The sequence below is a fragment of the Dipodomys merriami genome, unplaced genomic scaffold (assembly GCF_024711535.1).
Source record: "Dipodomys merriami isolate MVZ:Mamm:240054 unplaced genomic scaffold, mDipMer1.0.p SCAF_10, whole genome shotgun sequence".
Lineage (NCBI taxonomy): Eukaryota > Metazoa > Chordata > Mammalia > Rodentia > Heteromyidae > Dipodomys > Dipodomys merriami.
This window is the reverse complement of record NW_027202271.1, coordinates 33,759,134-33,784,142: the sequence shown is the minus strand read 5'-3', so window position 1 is coordinate 33,784,142 and position 25,009 is coordinate 33,759,134. Positions and strand designations below refer to the sequence as shown.

Here is a 25,009-nt window from a genome sequence, read left to right as displayed (position 1 = left end):
CAGTCATTTGACATCAGTGGATGCTTGTCCTTTGGCCACTCAGAATTTGTATGATAGGCAAATATTATTCAGAGGTCCATTTGCATGATTTTCGATTTCTCTAGGTAACTCTGCAAGCACAATCCACCACATGGAGATACATATGGACTCTTTCCATTCTATAAAAGTCTATGGTTCTTTCTCTTTGAAACTCATACTTATTTTGGATATGGGTTTGACTTTCCTAAATTTAGATTCTTAGCCAGCACTATGTTGTATGGATTTATTGCCTAAACCACAGGCCTAAAATAACATACAAGCTATCACCCAATCAGAGGCTTCACTTCACAGTGAAGGAGTTTCAGAACAGTCTGTTAGTAATGATGCATACTTACTATGTAGAAATTGGTAGCCTGATAAAAGTACTGGGATGGTTTCTTGATGGGTTAGCTAAGAATCCCAAACTAAAGGCATATATATATATATGAATAGCAATTCAGGGTGGAAGAAAGGGTTGCTTAATTACTGTCATTCCCAGTGACCCACTGTGTGCCTTTGTGTCCTGCAGGCTATCACACATTTATGTACTTAAACACAGTACACGTATAATCTCACATATGTACACATACATTTTGGAATAATTTCTGGACTGGTTAGTGCTACATAGAGCAGGCTACTGATGTCTACTGTTCCAACCACATGGGACAGATTAAGTGTAAGATTTTCTGTGTTGATGAGTTCTATGTAGTCTGTGTAATAAGAAAAATTTCACTAATACTCCCTGATTTTAAATATTTTTAAGAGATTCTAATACTATCTAGTATCACATTTTCCTCTGTTAAATGGTATTTTGTGAATGCTTTTGACATTTCTGTGTTTTCAGGATACATAATTTGAATTTCTGTCACTCTGTCCTAACCCATCACTGCAAATCATCAGCAATATTATGTTGGATGATGCAGGGCTTCATGGTTATATTAAGAAAATACAGGGTCTACTTCTGGCCTTGTCCAGCAAGTTCCTCTTCAATTGCCTTGTGCTGTTTCTCATGAACATTCAGCACATACACCTGTTTTGTCCTAGCCTCCCTGTGTGTGCTCTCTGTTGCTACCTAGCACTATGGCTCACTGAAATGGGAAATTGACATCTTATAGCAAATCAAACATTAAAAAATTTTTATGTGGTTTTATAGAATGCTGGAGTATTTAGTGGAAGTCTGAAGACATAATGGATCCCTAATATTTTGTTTGTATACTCTGTGTGTGTGTGTGTGTGTGTGTGTGTGTGTGTGTGTGTGTGCGCGCGTGCACTAGTACTGGTGCTTGAACTCAGGGTCCTATGCTCTCCCTTGGCTTTTTTGCTCAAGGCTGGTACTTAATCCACACATGGAGATAAGTCTCAGAGACTTTGTGCCATGGCTGGCTTTGAACCAAAATCCTCAGATCTCAGTCTCCTGAATACCCAGAATTATAGGTATGAACTACTGGTACCTGGCTAACTCTTAAATCCTTAGTTAAACCAAGGTTCAGCAGAAAACTAGCATGATTTCACTGTATTATCTATGGCCCCTTTTGTCCCAGTATTTTTCCCATACAGTTTTCCATATTGGATATGGAGACCTTCTGTCATTTCCAATGCTGTCACTTCACAGCCGGGATATTGTAATTGTTGAATATAGACAAGGCACAGACATTGAGAGCATCCCAAAGGTTTTACTTATATAAAGGGCATATAAGAATGTTAGGATAGAGACAGACTAATGGAGTTCATGAGAGTATAAATATAGCGATGTTAGAACTATATTAAACCCTGTAAATTCACTTAAAGCATAGAGATGGAAACAAGTTTAGAAAAGGGAAATGTTCTTTTTTATTAAGCTATCTTAAAGATTATTTGGGTCAAATCTTTTTTTTAAAAACTGTTCCCAATTATCACATCTTTGTGTACAGTGTCTAAGAGCTTTTGCTGATACTTTCTATACATGTTTTAGGGTTTTTAACTTGTTCAAATTTAAATTATTTGAATAAGTATAGAGAACAAGAAACAAAAACACTGTCACCAGTGTTTGTGTGTATATATATATATATATATATATATATATATATTATTTTTTGTTAAAACTCAATGCTCTATTTTTAATTTTTTGGCTTCCTTTTTGTATTCTCTTTTGGCTTAAGTTTCTGATACATCTTCCTCCTTTTCTTCCTCTTCCTCTTCCTCTGACGATTTTACTTCCTCTTGTTCTTCACCAATTTCCTGTTCCCCTTCTTTCTCCACTTCTTTTGTCTGTGTTTGTAGGGTCTTTTTCCTTCTTTCAGAGCCTTCAGGGGTAAATACCATCTGTCTTTCCAACAAGATATTTGGAAACTGAGGCTGTACTATGGTAACGATTAAGATACTTAGCATAAAACACACTATTCTCAGTAATAAAATAAACACACACACTGGATTACACACAACTGGCCGGGGATCTTCCCAACTTGGATACCAAAATTGGTAATCTGTAAATAAAGAGAGCAATTGGAAGCTGAATTTCACAGAGAGTATTCATATTGTTCAAGAAATAAAGAACAATGATACATACATGTGGCTTGGTCACGATTGGCGTTACCTAGAAAGAAACAGAAAGTCTGTGAAGAATTACATAAAGTTTCCTTTTTCACTATTAATAAATTTCAAAACAGAGTGCACTGTTCTAGTGCTTAGGCCTCACGCCATCCTTTTCACTGTCCTTCCTTGTAATTAAGTAGTAGCCAATCATATAGTACAATGTAGTCTCTCTCCATATGCTGGCTGGCCAGCATATGGAAATTCAAAACTGAAGATCTAAGGAGATAAGCATTCTCTTACTATTTTTTGTCTCTAAATCATTGTGTCATCTAATGTAAGTCGCTTCATTTCTACTCTTTAAAGATTGTCTCATTTGTGGAAAATAGAGGATTCTATAATCTCTCCTTTAAATTTTTGTATTGTAAAGTTGATGTATAGAGGGGTTACAGTTACATAATTCAAGTATTGAGTAGACTTCTCTTTGAGCAGACATCTCTTCCCTCATATTCTCCCCGGTTTCCCCCTCCCTGCCACCCTCTTCCACAAGTTGTAGAGTTCAGTTTCAACATAGTCTATAATATCTCTTACTTTCATTACTTTCTCCTTTTAGATTACTCTAAATTAATATTGTGTTTCTCCTTGTTTTTCTTATTTAATTCTCAATTTTCAGAGGCTTTCAGCTGCTCTTTGAAGTTACTGGCCTGGCATTCACTGCTTTTAGCCATCTAGCTTAAAGACATCATAATTCTGGAGAAGTAAGTTTCCTTTCATCTGCAAAGTTGGGCCAATAGGCTCAGATAACTATTCCTAATTCCTATTAGGAGAGTAGAAAGATAAATGAGTTTACATACATAGAAAACCTGAGTCAAAGGTCAAGCCAGAGGGCTTTGTCTTGTAATGAAAATACAGAACTTATACTTCAGGCACTATGGAGATAGTAAACTTTTGGTTGGATCTCTGTGGCTATTTTTGCTTTTTTAAAAATGGAAAGACTTGGAAAAAATTATATTAAGTAAAGTAAGCCAGACCCAAAGAAACATAGGTCCCATGGTTTCCCTTATTTGCAATAACTAGTATATGTCTGAGTCAAGCAGAAAAGGTCAGATAAGTATTCAAATGCTTTTTTTTTTGTTTTTTGTTTTCTTTCATGCAATTGTTTCTAACATATTTATAAGATGATTTTTTTGTTGCTTTGTATGTCCCTACCCCACAGTGTAACCCATGCTTTCACGGTATTTGATGTTGGTATAATTTGTGGAGGGGAAGGGAAAAAACAAATCATTTAACTAGGGATACAGGTGGACCCATTGTAACAATGAGATGTACAAGTCGTTAAGTCGAAAAAACGAACTTAACAACTTTGGTGAGGGGTGGGAGGGAGGGGAGCAGTATGGGAAGGGATGGGAAGGGGAAACAAAGGAGGAGGCAACAATGCTTGATAAGAAATGTACTCGTTGTCTTGCCCATATAATTGTAACTCCTCTGCACAGTATTCTCACAATAAAAAAAATAAACATTTTTTATTGTGAAAATACCGTATAGAGGGGTTACAATTACATGAGCAAGGTAATGAGTACATTTCTTATCAAGCATTGTTGCCTCCTCCTTTGTTTCCTGTTCCCATCCCTTCCCATCTTCACCGTCCCCTTCCCCAGCCAAAGTTGTAAAGTTTGTTTTTCAACATAACATCTTGTACATCTCATTGTTGCAATGGGTCCACCTGTATACCTATTTAAACGGTTTGTTTTTTCCCTTCCCCTCCACAAATTATACCAACATCAAATACAGTGAGAATGACATTGCCCCATTTGTTAGGAAATGGAAAGACTTGGATAAAATTATACTAAGTGAAGTAAGCCAGGCCCAAAGAAACATAGGTCCCATGGTTTCCCTTATTTGCAATAACTAGTATATGTCTGAGACAAGCAGAAACGGTCAGATGAGTTGATATTAGGCGAAATGAACCCCAAGATAAGGACTCAAATGTTTTTTCTTTCTTGCTATTGTTTCTAACATATGTATAAGATGATTTCTTTGTTACGTTGTATGTCGCACCTCCATGGTAAAATATTTTCTTGTATGTATAGTAATGTATAGAGGGGTTACAGTTACATAAGTCAGGTCATGAGTACATTTCTTTTGAACAGTCTCACTCTCTCCCTCATTTTTTTCCCCTCCCAACCTATCATCTTCCCCAACTTGTATAGTTCATTTCCAACATAGTATCTAATGAGTGGGTCTTATTTCATACCTTTTGCTTTATTTCATTCCTTAAGCAACAATTTCTGCATTACAGCTCCTTTATAAAAATAATGATTATCTACAGTCCAATTTGCATTTTGTTTTCATTTTGTATATGGGTATCTATTTGATTCTTTGGTGTTTGCAATTTTGTAATTGCACTTTTTTTCTTTTCTCTTTTTTGCTGGTCCTAGTGCTTGACCTCTGGGCCTGTGTGTAGTCTTGAGTTTTTGTGCCCAAGTGCTGTTTTTTTAAATTGTAAATTTTGTGTCCTAATTTTCAAGTTTATTTATTTATTTATTTATTTATTTATTTATTTATTTATTTATTTATATGGTCAGTCGTGGGGTTTGGGTGCTGTCCCTGTGCTCTTCAGCTCAAGGCGAATGCTCTACCACTTGAGCCACAGCACCACTTCCTGTTTTCTAGTGGTTTATTGGAGATAAGAGTCTCATGGACTTTCCCGCCTGGTCTGGCTTTGAACCACGATCTTCAAATCTCAGCCTCCTGATTAAGTAGTATTACAGGAGTGAGCCACTGGCGCCTGGCTATCAAGTTTTTTAAAAAATACTTTAAAGTAGCTGTATAAACGAGTTGCCATTTAACAGTTTATGAATTCAAGCAGCTTATGAATATAATATATCTTGATCAATGTTACCTATAATATTTCTTCTTTCTTTCAATTCTCACCCTAATGTTTGATTACATTGCATTTCATGAAATATTTAAATACCTTTAAATTTACTTATATCTGTCATATCACTTGTTAGCTTTAATCAGTAACTTTTCTGATAAGGAAATAGCATTGATATCACTCTTGTTCTCTCAGTTTTTATTAATTGTGTCTCTTTTTTATTTGCCTATCCTGGCTTGAACTCAGGGCCTGGGCGGTATCCCTGGGCTTTTGTGCTCAAGCTAGTGCTCTACCACTTGAGCCACAGCTCTATTCCAGCTTTTTGTGGTTAATTTGAAGCCAGCCTACCTAGTATACCCCAGTCCTCACATCCCAACCTCTTGAGTAGCTAAGATTGCCAAAATATACCTCACTTGCATTTTGTTTTATAACTCTAATCATTGATTGGTTTTAGTTTGCCAACTAAGGTTCATTACTTTCAAGTATTTCTTCTACTGCAGTTTTTCCATTCTTCTTTGGTAGAGGGCATCTTCCAAGGTTTATTGATATGTCTAAGACATTCATAAATTGTCTAATAAATGATTTTAATTTTGCTTATATGCAAATGGCTAGAAGAGGAAGTGTGGCTCAAAATGTAGAGCCCCAGCTGTAGGTGGAAACAAAGCTGAGGACTATAAGCTCAGAGTTCAAGCCCCAGTTCTGATTAAAAACAGCCCCTTTTTTTCCCCTCAAAAGTATTACTTTACTTTTGTCTCTTTGCAAGCCTATTGGAATAACCTGTTTTTGAAGCAGCTATTGTCAAATTGATTGCTATGTGAGGAATTACTGTGAAGCTTTTTCAAGGTATAACTGTTCTCATTCCTTATTTGTGGTATTTTGGGGGGCATGGATGTAAAAGAGAGAAGAAAAGGCTCTGAAGTATAGAAAAATCTAAAGATAATATGGTTTAAGCACTCCTTTGTTAAAGTAATAATAACATTAGAATCAGAGGAAAAACACTAATATCACAATAAAACCCTAGTGTTCAATTGTTTTACTCGTTGTCTTATGTATTATGGGTTCTTTTGACTTTTAATTTATATCCTATATCTTACTGCAGAGACGGTCTGTGCATTTGTCACGAATGCCACATCGAGTACAAAATACTCCTTCTTGATAAGGCCTTCTGGTTAGAGTTCCTCTACAAAAAAAAAAATTCAAATAATAGTTAGGTAAACACTCATTTTAAAACATTATTTAAACATTATAGTGTTGTTGGAAATAGTGATGGTCCATTTTCAAGACAAAGCATCTGACCCCGAGTGGAAAGTTACTAGCAGCTTGCTTAAACAATGACTTAAAGGCTTGCTGATGTGGCAGTCACAAAGTCTATGCACCTGGAAGGTCCTTAAGAAAACAGGGTAGACAAAGAAGCTGTTAAAAGGGGATTGACTAGCAGAGGAAATGGTGGACCACAATCAAATCAGAAAGAAAAAACTATGTTGTGCCAAAAAGTACATGCCAGAAAAGCCTTCCTGCCACAAGAGGACCAAGGCAAGTAGAGATAACCAAAATCTGCTTCTAAAATTCAACCAATCCAAGAGGTGCACGTGTTAAAACTTCCCAATAGAAATTAATGGAATTAGGTGATGTTCAGGAAGACTGTGCACCCCACAGTACTAAGCCAATGAGGAGCCTGGTGGAGGAGGTTGCTCATTCAGGATGCAACTGCTTGTTGTAATCCCTGCTCACCAGACACCTCATCCTGCAAGACTGCCATTGACCTTTGACATCTCACATTCACTGTACTTCTTGTCTCTGAGTCCATTTTTCTGAGTTTGGTTGGGTGAGTGCATTATCAATTTATTAACTATTTTCACAGCTATCAACTATAAATAGTTTAAGAAGATGATTTAATTAAGAAAGCTGTTGCAAAGAAGCAGTTAACTTAGAAATACAATCTTTCTGTCTTCCCCATTGCCAAAATATGTTCCTTCTGAAAACTAATCCTGTGTGCTTGAAACAGAGTACTTTAAATATAAGAATGAATTTTAAAGCTTCTTTTGTTTCAGTATTTAGCAAAATATGTACACTTAAATTGGGTATTATAGAATGTTTTGTAATAATTGTTCCAAAGACCTAACTCCGTGAATTACTTTGGATACTACATGAAAAAAATACATATATAGACATATAAACTACTTAGTTTACCACACATGAGAAATTGTTTTATATCAGTTGCTGAGAACTAAAAAAGAAAGGGCACAAGTAGATATGAATTGCAAAGTTTATACAAAGAAAGTGGGTAGGTGAAGACAGATAGAAATAGTATGTAGGGAAAAGATAATTCTGGATAGGAGGGAGGGTCTTAGTCCGGCACATTTAAACAGGATTGTTAGTTTTACTTAGCAGACAGTTAGAGGTAATAGAAATAAACAGTAGGCATGTAAGTCCCCAGTAGGCTACTGTAGCACATCTAGAAGAATGTTCAAATCTAAGAAATACTCAAAAATTCTGAACCATCCTTTATTTAACCAAGGTTCTGGTGATGCCTTTGGTGATACTACAGCAAAGACATCCAGAAATTTGTCATTCTTGGCAGGTGTTACCTGTTCTCTAATTTTACCGTTCTAATATCAAAATATTTCAAGAAGGAAATGTATTTTGTTGAGAACCCAGCAGAACACCAGTCTTCTAGAAACTGAAGCATTAATCTAGTTAAATCTAGTTACCTTCACGTAAACTTTAATCTATTTTCCCTATCTTAACCCTGTATCACTGCAACTGTTGCCTCCAATGGACACAAAACAAAGCAAAACTTGTTCTCTCCTAAGACTCAGGGATGGGAGACCTTTCCCTTTTATGTATGTAAAAAGCTACTCACTATAAGCACTGCCTTTGAGGCCTGGAGCATAGGTAAGCCACCCTGTGATCAGAATGTCTGATAAATGTAGTCTGGAAAAACTCTGGAAAGGCAAACAAACAAATAAATCACACTGTGCTAGAATACAATTTGTTCCGTTTTATTTCATAATTATTACTTAAATAGCCAGAATTGCCAGGCTAATTCTCTTTCTTTGCCAGTCTTCGCTAGTTCTGAATTTCTAAGAAATTAAATCAACTCAAGTTTGAATCCACAGTACAATGACCAACTGCAATTGGAGTTATAAAGCTGGATTGGGAGCAAACTATTACATATCTGTAACTAGCAAACTCCACTGAAATTTCACAGCTGTCTTATCAGTGCCTGAAGGAACATATAAAATATTTTATCCTTCAGCATTTTCATTTTTCTAAGAAGCAGCTTAGTGATTCACCAAGAGCTACTCAAGACTCTGAACATAACCCGCTAAAACATTTCTTAGCCTTTTGTCTGGCCATACCTTCAATACGTTGCCATCTTCAGAACATGAGTCCTGACTTTAGATCAGGACACATGGCTTGGGTGGCCTAAGAAACAGCTGCACCTATGTCTTACCTCAAGTCCATTAGAAAGGCACTATGCACTATGCAGACACAATTCTAGTAGAGACTTTCTTTGCTTACAGTAGACCCATGTCTGCTTCCAACTTACGATGACTTCAAGGCTCTTTCCTCCCTTGACATCCTAGCAATTACAATTTATGGGAGGAATGCTCACAGTTTTCCATCTAGACCTAAATATTCTACTCATTATCCATGCAACAATAATCAAAATACATCAAACAGATGTTGATTTTTCTATTTCATACCAAGCAACTAGACTGCCCACAATTCTTTTCATTTTCATTATTCCATATTATCACTGTGAAATATCAAGGCAATAGTTCCTGGTTTATATCACAAAGTCTTGGCTTTCCAAGATGAAGGAAATAAGAAGGTAATATATAGTTAGATCTTCTACATAAAATATATTTGTCCTTAAAAAAAAATCACACACACTCTGTGACTGTTTCCTGGACTTATTCAAAGTCAATGTAAGTTTTTTTTTCTGGATGGCTAGATCTATTTTATACTCCTAGTGTGTATTTGTTTCTCTTGTGGATATTTTAACAAAGTGTCACAAATGGGATCGTTTAAAACTTAAAAAAATGTATTTATTTCCTCATAGTTGTGGAAGCTAAAGTACAAAATCAAAAGTGACAGGACCATGGTCCCTTCAAAGGCTCTGAAAGAGGATCTGTTTCTTGACTTTTCTAGCTTCTGGTGGCTTTAGGATTTTCTTGGCTTGTGGTTGCATCACTCCAATATCTTCTTTGTATGCATACAGCCTCTTCTTCTGTGTATTTAAGGTTGAACCTCCCTCTCCTTCTGTCTCATAAGATACCTGTGATTGTATGTAGTGCTCATCTGCATAGTCCAGGACAAGCCCTTTCTCTCATGTCTTTACTGTATAAGGTAATAATCACTGTCTTGGGAAAAATGACACTCACATGTTCTGAGGGTATTGAATGAGGAATGAAAGGATGAGGACCTAGATGTATCTTTCAGATTTGTGCAGGGTCCAGGGTGGGGGTGGGCTGGGGGACCACAATTCAGCCAATGACATAATCTTACTATATTTTTGTCACTATTAAGGCTTGAATTCAGGGCCTTGTACTTGCAATAGGAGTAGCTCTACCACTTACGCAAGACCAGTAAGCTCTTTTTGTGCTTTAGATATTTTCACTTAGTGGTCTTTCCATTGTAGGTGGGATTACAGGAGTAAGTCATTGCGCTTGCATACTACACATTTTATTTTTCAGTTTGGCTTTCTTATTTTAACTTTTACGCTATTTCATAATGCTAGTGCTTTCCCTTAGCTTTTCACTCAGTGTGAGCACTCTACCACTTGAGCCACACATCCATTTCTAGCTTTTTGCAGAATAATCAGAGCTACGAGTCTCCTTGACTTTTCTGCCCAGGCTGATTTCAAATCATTATCTCAGCTTCCTTAGTAGCTGGGATTATGTGTGGGAACCGCCCACTCCTGGATCTACTACTTAATTTCTAAATTAAATATCCATGTTTACTCTCTCTAGCAGAAGACACCCATATTCAGGACTGTGGCAAATCTTTCTACCTCTGGTCCTTCATACCAGCAATTCCCTCTTCTTAAAAAATATGGCAGACCTTCCTAGGACTATCTCCTTCTTACATTACTATCCTTATATTCTACCTGATATGTCGACACATAAAGAATATCTCCTGATTTTTCCTGTTAGAGGTCATGGTATTATCATTCACTCAGGTTTTCAGGGAAAGACATAGGCACAGTGTGGTTTCATTATTTTATTCTACTTTAAAGTCATGTTACATCAACTGATATTATTAGATCACTTTCCTAAATATACTTAGAGACTAGACTCTCCTCAAAGTGAAGATACTATGATAGGCAGAATTCTAAGAAGGATTAAAAGAATCTTCATCTTCCACTTACATACCATGCCTAAAATCTCTAAATAAGACACTAAATATGGTTTTGTTCCATGATTGTGTTATAAGACAGAGTTGATCTTAAAATACTGAGTTTATCCAGGTGGGCTTGATCCACTAGTTGGGCATTTTAAAAGCAAAGTTTTCTTTGGCTGATTAAAGAAGTGAAATGTTATCTACATGAGAAGATTCTGACATGTCTACTGAAGATGGCGGGGAGGAGGGTGTGGGGTGGGGGAGACAAATAGATGAAAGGGAGTATGTCGAGGAATATAGAGAGGCTTTAGAAGATGAGTACATTGCCTAACTGACATCAAGCAAGGAAATGGAATTGAGTTTGCTTAAGCAAACTCCCTGCCCCCTCCAGTCTCTATATGAGACCTCAGTTGACAGATGGATTTTGGCCTTTGAGGCCCTTTTATGGTGAATCCAGTCATACTGTGCCTGAACTTATGACCTATATAATTGTGATAATAAAGTGAGTACTGTTTTAAGTATTTTCTTTCTTCCTTTCTTTCCCTTCTCCTTCCTTCCCTCCCTCCCTCCTTCCTTCCTTCCTTCCTTCTTCCCTTCCTTCCTTCCTTTCTTCCTTCTTCCCTTCCTTCCTTCCTTCCTTCCTTCTTCCCTTCCTTCCTTCCTTCCCTCCCTCCTTCCTTCCTTCCTTCCCTCCCTCCTTCCTTCCTTCCTTCCCTCCTTCCTTCCTTCCACTTTCTTATTGTTATTATAAAGGTTATGTACAGAGAGGTTACAGTTATGTAAGTCAGGTGATGAGTACATTTCTTTTTGGGCAATGTCATTACTGCCCTTGTTCTCTCCTGGTTTTTTCCCTCCCACAGTTGTATAGTTCATTTTCAACATCTAGTGAGTACCACTGCTGCATTTGTTCACCCTGGTGGCAATTCTTTGCAACAGTAGAAAAACAATGCACATGCCAATGCCCTACCCCAATAGGAGTCTGTGATTTAAATGATAGCTACAACCCCCTAATTCTACTTTCTCATTGTACTTGTACTCTCTTTCTTCATATTACATGCTCTACACAACGTCCAGAGTATTTGGGGTTTTCAAATGAGATTTGGTTATTCAAGTCAGTTTGTCCAGTGGTTTTGTCATTGTCCAGAATAAATTCCCAAATCTTTAACAAGAACCCCCAATAGAATAGAATTTAGAATTACTATTTGATTTGGGTGTCACTTAAATGTCTACCTCAACTCTTGCCTCTAACTGCAATTTATTCTTTTTTCTTTACCATCTTACTACTTGGCTTTCAACTAAACTCCTTCTATGACTACCCTGTCATTCTTCCATATAAGTTATTCCTTTTTTTTCCTGCTTGGTGGCACACTGTACTATTTAATTAAAATATTATCTTGTGTACTGCATCTAAAATAAAGCCTACATTAAAAAATAAAATATTATCTACTCATGTGTTTACTTACTGTCAAGTATTTATCTCTTGCTGTGGAAAATAAAATCAGTGGTGGTCCACATGGAAGACAAGGTATCTGACCCTGAGTGAAAAATTAATGGCTGACTGGTACCCTTAGAAATTCCCTAAACAGAACAGACAGATAGGGCACCAGAAAGGGGAAGGGGTTCAATCAGCAGGGGGAAGAGTGGACTGCAATAAAATGAGAAATTGAGTAAAACTGGAAAGCAGATACCTAGGTGAACCTGCTTGCCACAAGAGAACAGAGAGAGGTGAAGACACAATTCTCCTGAAATGGAACCAACCCCAAAAGGTTTATACACACACACACACTCTCTCTCTCTCTCTCTCTCTCTCTCTCTCTCTCTCTCTCTCTCTCTCTCTCTCTCTCTCTCTCTCTCTCTCTCTCTCTCTCTCTCTCTCTCTCTCTCTCCCCAAAATAAAATAATGAAACTTAGATGATATCCAGGAAGACTGCACACCCCATAGTACTCAACTAATGAAGCATGGGGAAGGGATCTGCAAATTAAGAAAGTGATTTGTTACAGTTTCTTGAGGGCATGCCTGCCCAGCAGACACACAGTCTTTGAAGACCAGCATGTAAGGCTCAGTTCTGTTGCACTTCCTGTCTTTGAGTCCATCATTTAGGCTTGGATGGGGGTTTCTCATACCTGCCAAACCTGTAAACTAAATGCAGCCAGTTTTCCATCAGAAAGTTGTTGGTTTTTAAACATTTTTTTTTACAGAGTTTAATTTATCTTATATTTATCTTATTTATCTTATATCACAGTTCCATTATTTTCCCCATCTAGGGAAACCCAATGTGTAATTGAGTTTGTTTTTCTTTTTGGTTTAGTTCCAAAGCATTTGTGTGAGGGGGAGCCACGGGGGCAGGGGCGGGGGGCAGAGATTCTTTTTCAATTGTAGTACATAGTGAAGTTTCACTTTTTACTTGAGATATTAATTGGAATGTTTTTCACTCACTTGGAAGTTATAATGACATTATTTATGGTAGTATAATGACCTGTAAGTCACTTTACAATCATCCTGGGCTCCAGAAAAAGTAGGATTCACTGATAAGTATTTTGGGATGGAAAGCAAACTTTTCTGCTAACAGGCAGTTTCATCTTACCATATGAAAAGAAAATAGCTAAAAAATCAGAAATCTACTTGCCAGGCAACTTTTTCCTGTTTGGTTATAGTGATAACCTTATCCCCTCCAGGGATAAGGGCTGAGCTAATGGTGGACCTGGGCCATGCCTGTGATAGGAGACTGTTTTAGCTAGGGAATTCCTTTCTCACCTTCTGCCTCCATTTAACCTGAAACTCTAGGTTCTCTCCCTGTTGAACCTGAAGCTAATATCTTTCCCCCTGAAGATGGCTAAGATTTAATGAAGTACTATCTCCTCAATGGCTATGATGTAATAAATCTTCTTTCTGTGAGTCTCACCATATCATTGTCAGTTGGCATATAGAGGCAAGTGGCCAGACCTAATGTGGGATCCTAGATGTTGGAGCTAGGGTTAACAAACCTAGTTTCACTGTAAGTAAAATCAATATGCTTAAGTTATGATTTATTTCATTAAGGAACTGAAAAACTATGTCAATATAAAGCCTCCAGTTAATACCTTTTATTTAATGCCTTTATGCAGCACAAAACACTCAAAATATATTAGAAATTAGGAAAACAAATTTGAAGTAATATCGATTTATTTTTCTATTCTTTTTTTAAATCAATTTAAATAACTTACCCTGGTGCATAATTGCATATGAAAAGTGCTGCATGTACAATATTTCCAATTCTTGGACATGGGGTAACAGCACAACCAACTTTGTAAGACTTGTCCCAAACAAGCTAAAACAGAAGTTTCAAAATAAAATACAAAATTTAATTGTAACAAAATCCATACAGAAATCCACATAGAAAATTTTTTATCCAGCCAGGGCCCCATACATGCCAGGCAAGCACTCTGCTACTGAGCTAAATTCCTAACTTACATTTGTTATTTCTAGTTTCAATGTATTATTCTATTTCTTTAAGAATCAAACTTTTTGTTGCTGTTGTTGGTCATGGGCCTGAACTCTGGGCCTGGGTGCTGTCCCTCAGCTCTTCAGCTCAAGGCTAGCACTCTTCCACTTGAGCCATAGTGTCAGTTCTGGCTTTTTCGGCTTATGTGGTGCTGAGGAATCGAACCCAGGGCCTTATGCCCTGGGTTATGCCACCTTCCCAGCCAAGAATCAAACTTTTAAAATCAGTAAGATTTGAGATAAATTAAAAAAAAAAACTTTAGAAATGGTTCTCTTCTTCAGAGATTACCAAAACAAAGTAAGTATTTTTGTTTATGTGATATGCTAAAGATATTAAAGTTAATACAGAAAACGAATGGAATGTCTTTTATCAAATTCTCATCTTTTTTATTCTAATTCAGGTTCTGGTTTTCCTTTTAAAGACACTATATCTTTTCTCCTTAATCTTTTCTTCCTAACAAAATCCCTAGTATTGAAAAAGATAAAAACAAAAGATGTAAGAGCTGAAATGAAGTCAACTGGGTCAATGCCAGAATAAAGAATGGACTGGAGATTAGCATTAAGGAACAGCAAATTCAGAGTCCAGTAACAGGTCATGGAATAGATTTATTTTCTAAGAACATTGTTATATTAAAAAGTCTCATGTATATAAGTGGTCAGTAAAACACAGGGCCTCAAGCTTGGTACCCAAGTACTCCACCACTTGAGCAATACTCTTGTTTTCATTTTGGTTTTGACGTAGGATCTAACTTTGCCAATCTCCTTGAACTTGCAATCCTCTTGCTTCTGTCTCTTAAGAAGCTAGGCTTATAAGTATGAACCATCACACAGAGATAGAGATTCTAACTTTGATACGTTAGACAAAGGAGAGTTACTAATTCTAGAATAAGAAAGAATTGACCAAGTAAGAGTGAAAGAGCAGGGCATAGCAGTGTACTCCTCTAATCCAGTGTTCAAAAGGCTGAATCCAGGGGCTGGGAAGATAGCTCAGTGGTAGAGTGCATGCCTTGCAAGCATGAGGCCCTGGGTTCGATTCCTCAGCACCACATAAACAGAAAAAGCTGGAAGTGGCGCTGTGGTTCCAGTGGTAGAGCTCTAGCCTTGAGCTGAAGAGCTGAGGGACAGCGCCCAGACCCAGAGTTCAGGCCCCATGGCCGGCAAAAAAAAAAAAAAAAAAAAAAAAAAGGCTGAATCCAACCTGGGCTACACAGTTAGCTCCGGTCTCAAAAGGATTCCGAGAAACACAGAAAAAAATGGGTTAGAAGTTTCTTAAAGGATCATTTGTTTCATGGAAAAGAAAGATATGAGTTCATGGTGAATAAATACAAAAATTTTAAGTTTTACATAAAACCTAAAATCAGTCTATTGACTGACAAGCAGTCAGGCTTTAAATTAGAAGTTCACTCATTCAAAATTTCTTGATTTCTGATAAAAATATTTACTGAAGACCTAAATTAAAAAAATGTCTTGTAGTATTGAGAACACATGGATGAGAGGACAAGGTCTCTGCTTTCAGTGTAGTAGAATACATATATTATATATAGTAAATATGTAGGTAATAATTAAAGTGTGATATGTGAAATAAATGTGTCTGAAGGAAATGAAAAGTGGTCCAGTACTCAGGGAGTATAAGGTGTGAGGGTGGAACATGAATCAAAAAAAGGATACTGTTTGCATTTGCAGCTACAAATTTGTAGCTACAATCAGCTACAAAGCAGTATGCATACTGATCTGTACAAAGTCTTTTATTTTTGTTTATGGGCAGTAATCTGTAAATAATTTTTATCTACTAGAATCTTATTTCCTTTTCCTACTATGCTCTATTTTGAGAAAAGTCCCTTTGATGTTAGGGTATAAGGTTTATGATTTAGTTGTATAGTTTAACATAACAGATAAAATTGTGAATATTTTCAAGATACAGAGCTACTTAGAATTTCGATTTTGCTGAAAGTAGTGATTTTAGATCTTGAATATATTTATAAATTTGAAACAAAAACTAGGGCAGTAAAGCAGTTAAGAATTCTCTTATATAGAGTAACAATATAAAAAGCAGATACCTGAACGTAATGAGAACAGTTACCAGAGCAACTGTCATTTTCAAAATTATAAATTTTCCTCTCTTCAAACCAACTTCTGATGGCAATACTTGCAGTAAACTCATTTTCAGGGCCAACCCACATATTTTCACCAATACCGTGAAATACAGGGTGGGACATTTGTATGTCTTCTAAATGAGTATTTCGTTTAAACACACATTTTTTTCCCCAGGCTCTAGCAGTTCGTGATAAAGCTACATCCCACGTCTGAAAAACACAAAATAATAATAATGACAATATATATAAAATATACATATATGTATATATATACATATATAACAACAATAATGAGAAACAAAATAATAACAAACTTTTCTGGGCTCTGAATTGTATTTCTAGAGTTCTATAGTTTATGGGGAAAAACTTTTTGGAGATAATCATAGGGACTATTTCCTGAGACAAAGACAATGCATATATATTTGTAATTGAAGTATTAAATTGACAGACAATGCAAGTTATTGTAATAATTTTGCATGACAAATGCTTAGAATTATATAACAAATGTCCTTACATATACTCTTCTTAGAATATATTTTAATCTCATGCCTTTTTAATAATATAACTTAGTAATATAAAAATTTTATATATTCATCTAAGAACTATTTTTGAGAACTCATACATAACATATTGTGTTTTCAGAAATAAAATGAGAAGTTGGCAAAAAACACTATACTGTTAGGAGAACAAGATACTACATATATATGTATATAACTTAAATATATGTTGGTAAATTGATAAAGCTGATAGCTAAAAACCTTCATGGGAATTCTCAGAGATGCTAAAAAAATACCCTTAGATGCTACTATTCCCTAGAAAGGTATCTGTAAAGGATCATTAAAGTTGCTGTTTAGTTAAAAATAGCACATTAGTCAAAAATATTTGTTAAAACCAAAATTCCAAATGGTTACAATCCTAAATAACAGTTCACTGTTATCGAAAAATTAACATGTCTGAGGTAAGCTCAGAGTTTTCTTACTTAACTCCAGACATTGCACAAATGCAAAGGGGACATTGCTATGAGAAAAGCAGCATCAAATAAAAGGACACTGCACAATAAGTTAAGAAGTTTCCAGCCTGCCTCAAGCAGTGTGTGGCCCCCCCCCCCCCAGCGCCCTCCCTTCCTGCTCCGCCCAAAAGAATGTCCAGAAGATGAATGTTCTGTCCAGGATTTAGAGAATGAATTCTCACTTGAAGAAAAGTACCAGGGAAACATTTCCAGTTTAGGAAGTATTTTACCAAAAGGAGTCTGGGACGCAAATGCAGCTCTCTAGAGTAAACAGGATTTTTAAGTGCCAAATCTATTCCCACTGTGCTTCAACAAACTGTTGTCAGAAGCACTGGCACAGGAGTCAGACTCACCAATGGATCCCCGATCAATCAGTCAGGAGTGAACACAAAGGCTTCAGAGGTGTGCACCTGGGGTCCTGGATGAGAGGTCCGGGGGTCCAATGATGAATCTGATCCTATCTGCACCACAGCTCCATAACTGTTAGAGAAAAATAATTCATGACACTTATTAACACAGTAAGGAAGACTTTATTCAAACTGTTGTTATAGGTGCCAATAATAAGGTAGAGGGGGCTGGGAAGGTGGCTCAGTGGTAGAGTGCTTGCCTTGCATGCATGAGGCCCTGGGTTCGAGTCCCCAGCACCACATAAGCAAAAAGAAAAAAGCTGGAAGAGGCGCTGTGGCTCAAGTGGTAGAGCGCTAGCCTTGAGCTGAAGAGCTGAGGGACAGCGCCCAGGCCCAGAGTTCAGGCCCCACAACTGGACTCCCTCCTACCCCCCCACCCCCAAATAAGGTAGAGGAGATTTGGCTCAAAGCCAAATATAGCAAGGAAAGTGGAATTTATGCTAATGCAAGAGGATGTCAGCAGATAGACTATTACTAAGAGGAGACATCAAGGCCTGTGGTGCGATTGATAAAAAACACACGAGGAATTATCCTTGATGGCAGGCCAGGGCAATAAAAAACCAAGGATATGGTATTCTCTGTAAACTGGAATATGTGGGATTTTTACTAAAGCTTGTAAGGCCAGAGAAAATTCAAATAACTAAAGTCATAAATAGAAGAGGAGACATTAATATTGGTCTTATAGAAACAAAAAGAAGCATAATCAAGAAGATGCTGGAGAGGATGTGGCCAAAAAGGAACCTTACTTCATTGTTGGTGGGAATGTAAACTTGTTCAACCACTTTGGAAAACAGTATGGAGGTTCCTTAAAAGGCTCCACATAGAGCTGCTCCCCTATGACCCAGCAATCCCACTTTTGGGCATTTACCCAAATGATTACAAACAAGACCATACTAAAGCTACCAACACAACTATGTTTATTGCCGCATTATTTACCATAGCTAAGATATGGAACCAACCCAGATGCCCCTCAGTAGATGAGTGGATCAAAAAATGTGATATATGTATATATATATATATATATATATATATATATATGCACACACACACACACACACACAATGGAATTCTATGCCTCCATCAGAAAGAATGACATTGCCCCATTTGTTAGGAAATAGAGAGACTTGGAAAAATTATATTAAGTGAAGTAAGCCAGGCCCAAAGAAACATAGGTCCCATGGTTTCCCTTATTTGCAATAACTCATATATGTCTGGGACAAGCAGGAAATGTCAAAAGCTATGTACATATGACCAGATAAGATGATGTTAAGCAAAATGAACCCCAAGATAGGTACACAAGTGTTTTTTTTCTTTCTTGCTACTGTTTCTAATGTATTTATAATGTACAATGTGATTCTTTTTGTTTCTTTATATGTTCCTCCCACACAATATAACCCCTGTTTTCACTGTATGTGAGGTCTGTGCCCTGCATCTTGTATATACACTTCTCTAATTTGGGGAAGGGAAGGAAAAAACAAAATGTTTAACTAGGGATACAGGCTGACCCATTAGAACAATGAGATGTACAAGACACTATGCTGAAAAACGAACTTTACAATTTAGGCTGGGGGAATGGGGGGAGTGCAGCTGTGGGGGTGGGAGGGAAGGGATGGTAGGGGAAAAACAAAGGAGGAGGCAACAATGCTTGATAGGAAATGTACTCATTACCTTGCTCATGTAACTGTAACTCCTCTGTACAGTATTTTTACAATAAAAAGTATTAAAAAAAGAAACAAAAAGAAGTATAAGATAGTGCTAATGACAAATATAGGCTAACAAATTGTATAATCTAGAAGTAGCAGACACATTTGTAGAAACACAACCAAATGGGATTCATGAAGACACAGGAAATGAATTGACTATAGCTAGTAAAAGAGTGAGTCAGTAATAAAATTACCAAGAAAGAAAGGCCCAGGACCAGATGGCTTCTTTGGTGAATTGCACCAAACATTTCAACACTCAACTCCAGTTCTCAAATACTTTCATGAAAATGAAGAAGGGAAAATCCTTTCTAGTTCACTCTATGGCCAGCATTATTGCAGTCAGTGAAGACACTTTAGGAGAATAAAAAGAATGATGAATCCTTTTTGTGAATACTACTGTAAAAACCCCTAGCAAAATAATAAAAATGATTAAAAAGCCCAACAAATCAAATTCCATCTCTGCTTTAATATACCACAACCAATTGGAATTTATTACTGGGAGGCAAAGATGATTCAACATATAAAATAATATTATAAATCAATTAATATAATGGGGGAAATCACTTTAATTATTAGAAAAACTTCTAACAAAATTAAACACCCTTTTATGATAGAAACACTCCACAAACTTAGAACAGATGGAAACTCCCTCAATGTAATAAAAGCCATATATAGAGAGCTCACAGCTAATATAATGCTTAATTGGGAAAGACTGAAAACTTTTTATTCTAAGATTAGGGGGAGACAATGATGCTCACTTTTAGCACTTCTAATCAGCAAAAGATTAAAAATCCTGTCTCAGGTAATTAAGCAAGAAAAAGAAATAAAAGGCATTACAAATGGAAATGAAAAGTAAAATTACCTCTGGTGGTAGTGACATGTTACTTGGTCTAGCAAATGTAAATGATCTACCAAACACATTAGAATCAACAAATAAATTTAGAACAATAAGCTACAAATTAGCACAAGACAAAGGATGCATTTCTATACATGAACAATGCATCTTTGAAAGGAAAAACTAGGCAAATGATTCTATATAAAAGCATTAAAAATGAAAATAAAATTTAAAAAAGAACATCTTCTATACTGAAAATTTAAAAAAGAACATCTTCTATACTGAAAACTTTAAAAGAACAAAACAACAAACAAACAAGTCAATTCACAAACAGAATAAACAAGCTGATTCTAAAACGGGCAAAGGACTTGATTAGAACTTTCCCAAAAGAAGACACATGGCCCATAAGTACATGAAAAGATGCTCAAAGTCTCATAAGGCATTAGGAAAAAATGAATTATCATTTCATCCATCAAATAGCCATTATTAGAAAGCAAGAAATACCCAAACAAACATTGGTAATGATATGGAGAAAATGTAATCCTTGTCCATTCCTGAAGGGAATGTAAAATGGAGCAGCCATTAGGGAAAAACAGAACAGCAATTCTTAAAACATTAAACATGGATTGCTATAAAAGCTAGCAATTCTGATGACAATGGCTATAAATCTAGAAGAAAAGAAGCATAGTTTGCAGTAGATATCTGTAAATGCAGAATCATAGTAGTATTTGACACAGTAGCCCAGAATGGATAAATTTGGTATACAAATGTAGTAGAATATTATTCATCTCTAAACAAGGAGGAGATGCTGACATCTTACATCTCATAACACAATCTGAAGATATGGTATGATTCCATTTACACAAGTTTCCTTCAATAATGAAATTCATGGAGTCAGAGTAGACAGGTAGAACCGAAAGCAAATAGAGAGTAATTGTTTAACAAATATGGAGTTTTAATTTAGGAACATGGAAAACTTTTGGAGACTGATGATAGTGACAGTGGCACAACAATGTCATTATTGTATAAACTTATATATATATATATAGTACTGTATTAATATTCTTTTTTTTTTTTTTGGTTGTGGGGCTTGAACTCTGGGCTTGGGTGCTGTCCCTCAGCTCTTCAGCTCAAGGCGAGCACTCTACCACTTGAGCCACAGCACCACTCCCTGTATTAACATTCTTATTCAAAGTTTCAGATTGAGTATGTGAAAGGCTGATTAACTTTGAAATCTACAAGTAAAGCTCATATATTGAATAGCCAGTAAAATATTAAACATAAATATAAATTGCAAATATAATTATAAATGTTCTACACAGAACATACTATCCTCACAGAATACAGTATACACATTAACATTTATTTCCTATAAAAATATGCAGAACACCATGTGTGGTGGTACATGTTTGTTAATCTCAGCACTTATGGGGGGGGGATTGCATGCAGGAGGCTACACTTTGTAGCCAGAAGCTGGCTGTATAGCGAGATCCTGTCTCAATAGGTGAAAGAAAAGAGAGATGGGAGACAGTGACAAAGATACAGTAATAGATAGAAAATCAAAGAAGAAAAGGATAGAAAGAAATACTCAGAAAAAAATACATACAGAGTTCACCTTATATTGTAAGAAGAAATGGGAATAAAATATAGTGCAAGGCACATTTAAGAAATCCTTTCATGGTATAAGAAATAGGTTTACTGAAAGATTCAATATTCATTAATGAAAATAAGGGAACTAATCTTAAAGGAAGAAAAAATATATGTCTTGGAAAGAGTCCTTACAATAAACTATAAATGAGGAAATCTCAGTTGATTAATACACTTACTCTCTGAATTCTACAGTTATTTTTAATGATTATCATGAAACCGGTGTAGCAAGAAGGAAATAGTTAAGATGTTAAATAAAAATGGGGGGGAGGAAGTAGGTGGAAGTGAGTAACATTGTAAGAGAATGAAAAGTCAGAATCTGAGCTAGGATCCTGGGACAAAATCCCTGGGGAACAAACATTGAATTGTGTATTAGGAAGGAAAAAGAAAGAAAAAGGAAGGAAGGAAGGAAGGAAGGAAGGAAAAAAGGAAGGGCAAAATACACAATATTAGTAATGAAAATAAACAGTATATTTTAAAAACATCAATGTGGAGCAAAAGTTTAAAATTTTTAATAAAAGCCTGATGTGACCCTGTACTTCAACCATCTTTAAAAGGGCTTCACTCTCTTCTAATTCTGATCCTAAGATCCTATGTTCTCATAAAATTATGATAACTTAGTCCTTGTTGATAATGTTGCAGTGATTTCTGTCTCCCTACTGGGGCTTGAACTCAAGAGCCTAACATTTTGAACACTTTCAATGCTCAAGGCTGGCGTTTTACCACTTGTGTCACAACTCTACTTCGGGGTGTGGGGAAGTTGTTTGGCAATAAAGGTATCATGGCCTTTTCTGCCAAGGGCTGGCTTTGAACTGGGATCCTCAGATTTCAGCCTCCTGAGTAGTTCGGGTTACAGTGCTTGGCTTGCACTGGTTTTGTTTTCTTTTTAATTCTTGAAGCTAGGGTTGCACTGACCACCATTTTACATTTCAATGACTAGGCGGTCTTCTGGGACACCCTGGGCGGGAGGTTGGGAAACTGCCACCGGGCCTCACCCACCATGAAGCGCAGGTTGGACCCTCCGGGATAGACATCTCCCCGGAGTTCATTATGGAGTCCCACGTACTCATTGATAAAGTCAACGTCCTCTTCATGTGGCAAGAAGTGCGCGTTCACGCCAGAACCCAGCAGGAGCAGCCACAGCTCACACAGCCACAGCTTCAAAGCTCCGCGGAGCGCCAGGAGCAGCCATTCGGCTTCCATGGTCCGCCTGTGGCGGATGAGCCAATGCGCATGCGTAAACCCGCCCTCTTGACTTGTCAATCCAGGGCCACAGTGCCGTGGCCCATAAATTGCAACCTTCCTCCCTCCATCTCGGTAAAGGAAGTGTGCCGGACTGCGAGCAGGCTCTGAGGAGAGCCAGCACTACAGCCCTACAGAAGCTCCTCGTAAATGTCTGTCTAAACTGACAGGAAGACTTGAATCTTTAAGTCCCCCCAAATTGAGAAGGTACAGGTTTTCTTTTTCATACCTTTTGTGCTTTCCCACATGCATATAACTTCCTTTCCTCATTCTCATCTTCCACTAGAATTGGGTGTGGTAGTGCATGTCTACAATAACAGCACTGAGTCAGCAGGATGAGCGTTCAAAGCCAGCCTCCTCAGCTACATACACTCAAAAAGAAACATTAGCAACGAAAACCCCACACAAACTAAGAGGCATCCCCACTGGCTTGATACACTGATGAACCCACATTTACATACCATGACTATTTCCTTCAGAGTTTACAAGGAAGTGTGTTCTTTGTCACTATATAGAAATACTAGAGAGCTCATTTTCAAACATAGGAGACTAGCATGGTAATATGGGTGGAAACACAGAACATAGTTTGGTTTGTGTAGAACATAGTTTGGGATTCCTGGAAGTATTCTTCAAGTATTCTGTCTTTCAGTTCTGTTGATGAATTGGCTACACCATGAACATCATACCTCACAATTCAAAAAAAAATTCAAGAGGCGTGTTAATATGAGTATCTATTATTGTTTTACATAGTATTTATTAGTCCACCTTTTGGGGGTGCCTTAGTACCAAAAGATTGTTGGATTTCTCATAAATTTTTAATTTTTATATATTTTTGAGTTTGGGGTGGTTGGCTTGCCTTCCAAATATTTAAACTTATATTATTGCTAAAGCAATGAACTAATTCAGCACAGGAAACTTCTTGAAGGAACTGGAATTGTTTGAGTGCTGACAAAATCATTTATATACTTGAACATGACATGGAAAATTATGCCATTGGATTATGTTGTTATGAGTAGAGAATCCGCGAGGAACAGACCATGGACTCAGAATTAACGCTTAACTAAGAGGTAATTTATTAGCAGCAAAAAGGAATTTAATAACAGCCAATTATAACTGGTCGGTACTGCTCCTAGGTATTGGGACCCCAAAAGTAGCTGGAGTTACAACAAGCAGGGGTTTTTATACCCCAAATCGGGGGCAGGGGATGGGTCATGCATCAGTGGAATATTCCAAACTTTTCAGTGTTACATGAGCCAAGCAGATTACAGAAGCAGCATATATGTATGTATGTATGTGTGTATGTGTGTATGTATGTATATGTATGTATGTATATGTATTGTTAGCCCAGGAATTCAGAGATCAGGGTCCTCAGGTGCTTGGTGGAGCTATCTATTCTCCATTACCTGCTCCCCCCACCCGAGGGTGTACTGTTGGTATTTTGCATATAATCTACCTTGCTGTGTGAAACTCCTCTCCTGTGCCTCTTGATCCCTCTATCCCCAGTCCTTCTTTTGGGAATACCAGTAACCTGCCAGCTCTCACTATTCTTGAAGTTAATTACTGGTATATAAAGATAGTGTGTCATATCTGAAGTGTACTGATCTCCATAAATTGTAGCAACTTAAACAATAGCCCATACTTATTAGAATACTAGAGAATAGAACTCTTTTGATAGATATATAATGGTATTTTCTTGGGGGTTGGTCGTGGGGGCTGAATTCTGGGCCTAGGCACTGTCTCTCAGGTCTTCAGATCAATGCTAACACCCTACCACTTGAGCCACAGCACTACTTCAGACATTTTTCTGCTTATGTGGTGCTGAGGAATCGAACCCAGGGC

General features: G+C 37.0%; 1 protein-coding gene across 1 annotated transcript; it reads right to left on the bottom strand.

The window, feature by feature from the left end:
* Positions 1-2,113: 2,113 nt before the first annotated feature.
* Positions 2,114-23,133, bottom strand: Glipr1l2 (GLIPR1 like 2). Its single transcript, XM_070036815.1, has 6 exons — positions 22,928-23,133; positions 16,292-16,537; positions 13,958-14,061; positions 6,499-6,584; positions 2,564-2,590; positions 2,114-2,480 (listed from the first exon to the last, which is right to left on the bottom strand). The coding sequence occupies exons 1-6, from the start codon at positions 23,129-23,131 to the stop codon at positions 2,152-2,154; spliced, it is 996 nt and encodes a 331-aa protein (XP_069892916.1). The 5' UTR covers positions 23,132-23,133; the 3' UTR covers positions 2,114-2,151.
* Between the last annotated feature and the right edge of the window lie 1,876 nt (positions 23,134-25,009).

Excerpts from the sequence above, each read along its gene's own strand:
- Glipr1l2 (XM_070036815.1), bottom strand. The coding sequence starts at position 23,131 with ATGGAAGCCGAATGGCTGCTCCTGGCGCTCCGCGGAGCTTTGAAGCTG. Across the intron at positions 14,062-16,291 it reads ACTGTTCTCATTACGTTCAG|CTTGTTTGGGACAAGTCTTA; the intron begins GTATCTGCTTTT and ends CTTCTGTTTTAG. Across the intron at positions 6,585-13,957 it reads ATATGCAATTATGCACCAGG|AGGAACTCTAACCAGAAGGC; the intron begins GTAAGTTATTTA and ends TTTTTTTTGTAG.